At 44.3% G+C, this 7500-nt stretch overlaps 1 protein-coding gene across 5 annotated transcripts in view; it reads left to right on the top strand.

Annotated features, from left to right (window-relative positions):
- Positions 1 to 7500, top strand: part of LOC126985792 (uncharacterized) — a 330694-nt gene that overhangs the window by 176214 nt on the left and 146980 nt on the right. For all 5 annotated transcript variants that reach the window (XR_007739047.1, XR_007739046.1, XR_007739045.1 and 2 more), the window contains one exon: positions 454 to 581. Coding sequence is in view for 2 of the 5 variants with exons in the window: in XM_050841180.1 (XP_050697137.1) it covers positions 454 to 581 (128 nt within the window). In the remaining 3 variants the exon portion in view is untranslated. The remainder of the gene's footprint in view (positions 1 to 453; positions 582 to 7500) is intronic.

Here is a 7500-nt window from a genome sequence, read left to right as displayed (position 1 = left end):
CTGTCTATCTCTCTGTCTATATATGTTTTCTTTCTCTAACTTACTGACACATATCTCTATCTATCTTTCTGCTTATGTATCTTTTTCCTATTACCTTCATATCTATCACTTCTACCTTTTTTTTCCTGTTCTTTCCTCGACTTCCTTAATCCCGCATCTATCTATCCTACATCTATCTAGCTATCAATTACTCCATCGACCTGTTTATCTCTATTTCTCTATCCGTATCTCTGTCTCTCACATCCTCACACACCTCGATTCTTTCATTTCGTCTTTCTCTCCTCTCTCCCTTTTCTTATCACATTGTTATATCTTCTTACTCATTTTCCTTAATCCTGTATGTATCTATCCTATATCTAGCTATCAACTTCTCCATCGACCTGTTTAGCTCTATGTCTCTATCCATATATCTCAGTCTCACCTCCTCACACACCTGTTAATTATCTCCGCCAGGTGTCAGGAGTCGGGCATCACGCGGAACAAGCGGAGATCCAGCATCGTGGTCATCCCGCCTATGCAGGTTTGCCCCGGGGACCTGCTCGTCTACTCTAAAGTGCTCACTCAGCGGACCAACTTGATAGGTGAGTTTGGTTGTAAGGAGATAAATAGTAAATACCTAATCAATTTTATCTCTTTCTCGTTCTTACTTCCCTACCTTGCCTATGTTTATATCTATCTTATATCTATTTGCATTCATTCCCTCTCCCTTCCTTCCCTCCCTTCCCCTTCTTCCTCTCCTCCTTTCCCTCCCTTCCCCTTCTTCTTCTCTTCCTTTCCCTCCCTTCCCCTTCTTCTTCTCTTCCTTTCCCTCCCTTCCCCTTCTTCCTCTCTTCCTTTCCTCCTTCCTTCTTCTCTTCCTTTCCCTTCCTTCTTCTCTTCCTTTCCCTCCTTCCCTTCTTCCTCTCTTCCTTTCCTCCTTCCCTTCTTCCTCTCTTCCTTTCCCTCCTTTCCCCTTCTTCTTCTCTTCCTTTCCCTCCCTTCCCCTTCTTCCTCTCTTCCTTTCCCTCCCTTCCCCTTCTTCCTCTCTTCCTTTCCCTCCCTTCCCCTTCTTCCTCTCTTCCTTTCCCTCCCTTCCCCTTCTTCTTCTCTTCCTTTCCCTCCCTTCCCCTTCTTCCTCTCTTCCTTTCCCTCTCTTCCCCTTCTTCTTCTCTTCCTTTCCCTCCCTTCCTTCTCTTCCTTTTCCTCCTTCCCTTCTTCTTCTCTTCCTTTCCTCCTTCCCTTCTTCCTCTCTTCCTTTCCCTCCCTTCCCCTTCTTCCTCTCTTCCTTTCCCTCTCTTCCCCTCCTTCCTCTCTTCCTTTCCCTCTCTTCCCGTCCTTCCTCTCTTCCTTTCCTCCTTCCCTTCTTCTCTTCCTTTCCCTCCTTCCCTTCTTCCTCTCTTCCTTTCCCTCCCTTCCCCTTCTTCTTCTCTTCCTTTCCCTCCCTTCCCCTTCTTCCTCTCTTCCTTTCCCTCCCTTCCCCTTCTTTTTCTCTTCCTTTCCCTCCCTTCCCCTTCTTCCTCTCTTCCAGTCCTCCTTCCTTCTACTTCTCTTCCTTTCCCTCCCTTCCCCTTCTTCCTCTCTTCCTTTCCCTCCCTTCCCCTTCTTCTTCTCTTCCTTTCCTCCTTCCCTTCTTCTTCTCTTCCTTTCCTCCTTCCTTCTTCATCTCTTCCTTTCCTCCTTCCCTTCTTCTTCTCTTCCTTTCCTCCTTTCCCCTTCTTCTTCTCTTCCTTTCCCTCCCTTCCCCTTCTTCCTCTCTTCCTTTCTCTCTTCCCTTCTTCTCTTCCTTTCCTCCTTCCCTTCTTCCTCTCCTTCCTTCCCTCCTTCCTTCTTCTCTTCCTTTCCCTCCCTTCCCCTTCTTCTTCTCTTCCTTTCTCTTCCTTCCCCTTCTTCTTCTCTTCCTTCCCCTTCTTCCTCTCTTCCTTTCCCTCCCTTCCCCTTCTTCTTCTCTTCTTTTCCCTCCCTTCCCCTTCTTCTTCTCTTCCTTTCCCTCCCTTCCCCTTCTTCCTCTCTTCCTTTCCCTCTCTTCCCCTTCTTCTCTTCCTTTCCCTCCCTTCCCCTCCTTCCTCTCTTCCTTTCCCTCCCTTCCCCTTCTTCTCTTCCTTTCCCTCCCTTCCCCTTCTTCCTCTCTTCCTTTCCCTCCCTCCCTTCCTCTCTCTCCTCATTCCCTCTTCTCTCCTTCCTTCCCCTCACCTTCCTCTTATTAAATTTAGCTCCTGTGAGGTTGTAAGCGAGATATATAGATAAATATGGCGAAGAAATATTGATACTGATTTAAAAGAGAGATAAGATAGATAGAGTATGTGATTCAGGGAGGGCGAGAAATGTAAATACAAATAGATATTGATAGATACAAACAGATAAGGTAGGAGAGTAAGAGCGAGAAATAGATAAAATTGATTAGGTAGTGAGAGATAAGGGGAGAAGAGAAGGAAAGCAGAGTAAAGTAGAGAAAAAGAGTAAGGATAGATATTTATAGATAGACAGAGATATAGATAGAAAAATAGATAAATAGATAGATAGATAGATGGAAAGAGATAATATGTGTAAGTAGAAAGGAAAGCATAGATTGACAAAGAAAGATATTTAGATAGATAGAAAGATAATGTGAAAGATGTAAGCAGAAAATATAGATAAATAGATAGATAGATAGAGAGATAGAAGAAAGGGAGAAAAGAGATAAAGGAAGGGAAGAAAAGGTAGGGGAAGGAGAGGGAACGGAGGGAGGGGAAAGAAGTAAGATAAGTGGAGGAGAGGAAAGAAAGGAAACAGAGGCAAGGGAGGAGGATGAGGGGAAAGGGAGGGAAGGAGAAAGGAGTAAGAGAGAGAAGGAGAGAAAAGAAAGGAAAGAGAGAGAGAGGGGAGATATACCTCATAGATAGATAGATAGATAGATAGATAGATGATTAAGGAAATTGAGTATAAGAGAAGAGAATGAAAAGAAAATGAAGAAGTAGGAAGGAAGAGGAAAAGGGTAAGAAAGGGTGAGAAGGAGAGAAACGAGGGAGAGGGGAAAAAAGAGAGGGAAAGAAAAAGAAAAAAAGGTGAGTCGCATTAAAGGGTAGTAATTTTTTTGTTTTGTTTTGTTTTGTTTTGATTTTTTTACAGTATTTTTCTTGCTCTTTTTTTATCTTGTTCTTTTGTTTTTTGTGCTCTATTTTCTTGTTTGTTTATTTTTTTTTTGTTTTGTTTTTTTGTTTTGATTTTCTTACAGGATTTTTCTTGGTCTTTCTTTTATCATGTTCTTTTTTGTGTGTGTGTTCAATTTTCTTGTTTGTTTATTTTTTAGACCGTTGTTTTGTTTTGATTTTTGTTTTGATTGTTTTTACAGTATTTTTCTTGCATTTTTTATCTTGTCCTTTTGTTTTTGAGTTAAATTTTCCTGTTTGTATATTTCTTTGACCGTTGTTTTGTTTATATTTCTTTGTACTTCGTTGTCTGTATATCTGTCTGTCAATCTGTCTGTCTGTATATCTGTCTGTCAATCTGTCTGTCAATCTGTCTGTATATCTGTCTGTCAATCTGTCTGTCACTCTGTCTGTATATCTGTCTGTCAATCTGTCTGTCAATCTGTCTGTCCATCTCTGTATATATGTCTGTCAATCTGTCTGTCCATCTGTCTATATATGTCTGTCAATCTGTCTGTCAATCTGTAATTATATCTGTCATCCGTCTATGTCTGTTTTTTGCCGCTCGTTTGTATCTCTATCTGATGGTCCAAATATCTGTCTGTATACCTGTTGTCTGTCTATCGGCGTCGCTTCAGGTGTATACAGGTGACTTGATTGGTTCGCTTGTATTCGTGAAGGTGAAAAAATACAGGTGAAAATATTTTGACGGAAAGCTATCAATGTTTCCCTTGTAGCCGTGAGCGCCTTCCCTCCCTCCCTCCCCTCTCTCTTCTTTCCCCTCTTCTTCCCCTCCCTTCTCTTCCCCTCCCTTCCTTCCCCTCCGTTTCCCTCTCCTGCTTCTCTCCAATTCCCTTCACTCCCTTCCCCTCCCTTCCCTTTTCCTTTTCCTCACTTCCTTCGCCTCCCTTCCCTTTTCCTTCCCCTCACTCCCTTCCCCTCCCTTCCCTTTTCCTTCCCCTCACTCCCTTCCCTCCTTCCTTTCCTTCCCTCCTTTCTTCCCCTCCATTCCCTTTTCCTTCCCCTCCTCCTTCCCCTCCTTCCTTTTCCTTCCCCTCACTTCCTTCCTCTCCTTCCTTCCCCTCCTCCTTCCCTCCTTCCTTTTCCTTCCCCTCACTCCCTTCCTCCTTCCATTTTCCTTCCCTCCTCCTTCCCCTCCTTCCCTTTTCTTCCCTCACTCCTTCCCTCCCTTCCTTTTCCTTCCCCTCACTCCTTCCCCTCCTTTCTTTCCCTCCTCCCTTCCCCTCCTTCCCTTTTCCTTCCCCTCCTCCCTTCCCTCCTTCCTTTTCCTTCCCTCTCCTCCCTTCCCCTCCCTTCCCTTTTCCTTCCCCTCCTCCTTCCCTCCATTCCCTTTTCCTTCCCCTCACTCCCTTCCCCTCCCTTCCCTTTTCCTTCCCCTCACTCCCTTCCCCTCCCTTCCCTTTTCCTTCCCCTCACTACCTTCCCCTCCCTTCCCTTTTCCTTCCCCTCCTCCTTCCCCTCCTTCCTTTTCCTTCCCCACTCCTTCCCTCCTTCCTTTTCCTTCTCCTCCTTCCCTTTTCCTTCCCTCACTCCCTTCCCTCACTTCCCTTTTCCTTCCCCTCACTCACTTCCCCTCCCGTCCCTTTTCCTTCCCCTCACTCCCTTCCCCTCCCTTCCCTTTTCCTTCCCCTCACTCCCTTCCCCTCCCTTCCCTTTTCCTTCCCCTCACTCCCTTCCCTTTGCCCTTCCCTCCCCCCCTCTCCCCCCTCCTTTCTTTTCTCCCCTCCCTTCCCTCCCCTCGCCCTTACCTCCCTCCCCCCTCTCTCTCCCCTTCTTGCCCTTCTCCTCTCCCCTCCCCTCGCCTTCCCTCCTCCTCTCTCTCTCCCCTCCCTTCCCGCCCTAGCCCTTCCTTTCCTTCCATTCTTCTCTCCTGCTCCTCTCTTTCTTCTCTCCTTCTCTCCCTTCCCCTCACTCCCTTCCCCTTTCTTCCTTCCCTCTTCCTTCCTTCCTCTCTCATTTCCTTCCCTCCCTTTCCCCTCGCCCCTTTCTCTTCTCCTCCCTTCCTTGACCTTGTATTTAGCTTGTTTCCATTGTTTGTTTTTTGTTTGTTTATTTTGTGTTTTTCCTCTTTCCCCTTTTTTTCTTTTCTTTCTTATTTCCTTTCTTTCTGGCGTTTTCTTTATCTTTCGTTCTTCGCGTCTCATATTCATTCAATCATTCGCTTATTCTTCCTTCCTTCCTTTATTTATTTTTCTATTGTTCCTTTATGTTTTTCTATGCATATTTGTGTTTATTTATTCTTTTCTTTCATTTCCTCACACATTCTCTCTCTCTCTCTCTCTCTCTCTCTCTCTCTCTCTCTCTCTCTCTCTCTCTCTCTCTCTCTCTCTCTCTCTCTCTCTCTCTCTCTCTCTCTCTCTCTCTCTCTCTCTCTCTCTCTCTCTCTCTCTCTCTCTCTCTCTCTCTCTCTCTCTCTCTCTCTCTCTCTCTCTCTCTCTCTCTCTCTCTCTCTCTCTCTCTCTCTCTCTCTCTCTCTCTCTCTCTCTCTCTCCCTCGATTTAATTAGTCTCATTTTTCGTCAACAATCAGATTTTTTCGTTTAAACTTCCTTCCATTTCTGACATTTCTGATATTTTTGCTCCCAGTATAGGGATGAGCATGAGTAGAAAGTCGAGTGCAGCGGGGCCGCGGGAGGGGGGGAGGCATGCAGTTAGCAAGTTCAGAAGAGCAGTCAGCGTGGAAATATAGATATAAGATAGAAAGAGAGGCAACATTGCGGCGGAATTTAATAGGTAAAAGACTATCAGTATGAGGAGGAGAGCTGATGAGACGAAGAGCCTTTGCCTCCACTCGTCCAGAAGAGCTGTGTGAGTGGAGCCCCCCCACACATGAGATGCATACTCCATACGAGGGCGGACAAGGCCCCTGTATATGGACAGCAACTGTGCAGGGGAAGAACTGGCGGAGACGGTACAGAACGCCCAGCCTCGAGGAAGCTGATTTAGTAAGAGATGAGATATGAAGTTTCCAGTTGAGATTTTGAGTTAAGGATAGACCGAGGATGTTTAGTGTTGAGGAAGGTGATAGCTGGGTGTTGTCAAAGGATAGGGGATAGTTGTTTGGAAGATTGTGTCGAGTGGATAGGTGGAGAAACTGTGTTTTGAGGCGTTGAAGGACACAGGTTCTTCTTGCCCCAATCGGAAATAATAGTAAGGTCTGAGGCTAAGCGTTCTGCAGCCTCCAGCCTTGAGTCGTTAAGTTCCTGAAGGGTGGGTCTTCTATTAAAGAAGTTGAATAATGCAGAGTGGAATCATCGGCGTAGGAATGGATAGGACAGTTCGTTTTGGAAAGAAGATCATCAATGAACAACAGAAAAAGAGTGGAGATAGGACAGAACCCTGTGGGACACCACTGTTAATAGATTTAGGGAAGAACAGTGACCGTCTACCACGGCAGAAATAGAACGGTCAGAAAGGAAACTGGAGATAAAGGTACAGAGAGAAGGATAGAAACCGTAGGAGGGTAGTTTAGAAAGCAAAGATTTGTGCCAGACCCTATCAAAAGCTTTTGATATGTCCAGCGCAATAGCAAAAGTTTCACCGAAACGGCTAAGAGAGGATGACCAAGAGTCAGTTAAGAAGGCTAGGAGATCACCAGTAGAACGCCCCTTGCGGAACCCATACTGGCGATCAGATAGAAGGTCAGAAGTGGAAAGGTGCTTTTGAATCTTACGGTTAAGGATTGATTCAAAAGCTTTAGATAGACAAGAAAGTAAAGCAATAGGACGGTAGTTTGAGGGATTGGAGCGGTCACCCTTCTTAGGTACAGGCTGTGTGAAGGCATACTTCCAGCAAGAAGGAAAGATAGATGTTGACAGGCAGAGGCGAAAGAGTTTGACCAGGCACTTGTTTGAATCTTGTTTGTTTGTTTGTTTGTTTGTTTCAGTGTTATGTTTTAGAAATGTTTGCAGTCCTTAATACTTGTTTGAATCTTGTTTGCTATGGTTTTTTTCCAATGTTTAATGTTTAAGAAGTGTTTAGAGTCTATAATACTTGTTTACATCCATATTGTGTTGTGTTTGCACTTATGCTTTTTTTATACTTATACTTTTATTCATATACTTTTACTTATTTATACTTATACTATTATATATTATTACTTATACTTTTATATTTTCTTAATTCTGTTTTTGACGTGTTTCCAGGTTTTTTGTGTGTGTTTCTGAAGTTTTTCTAGTTTCTCTTTTTTTTCTTTTTTTCTACGTGTCAGTGGTGTTTGCGTTTTATACTCGCTCGTAAAATGGTGATTCCTGACACGCTGGTCTTTGTTTTATATTTTCTGTTCAATTTATCCAACACGTGTCAATACTGTTTCCGTGTTGTACATGTTCCCATCGTGTTCCTGACGTGTTTGCGACATGTTCCTGACGTGTTTC

The sequence above is a fragment of the Eriocheir sinensis genome, chromosome 60 (genome assembly GCF_024679095.1).
Source record: "Eriocheir sinensis breed Jianghai 21 chromosome 60, ASM2467909v1, whole genome shotgun sequence".
NCBI lineage: Eukaryota > Metazoa > Arthropoda > Malacostraca > Decapoda > Varunidae > Eriocheir > Eriocheir sinensis.
This window is presented reverse-complemented; position numbering and strand designations above follow the sequence as displayed.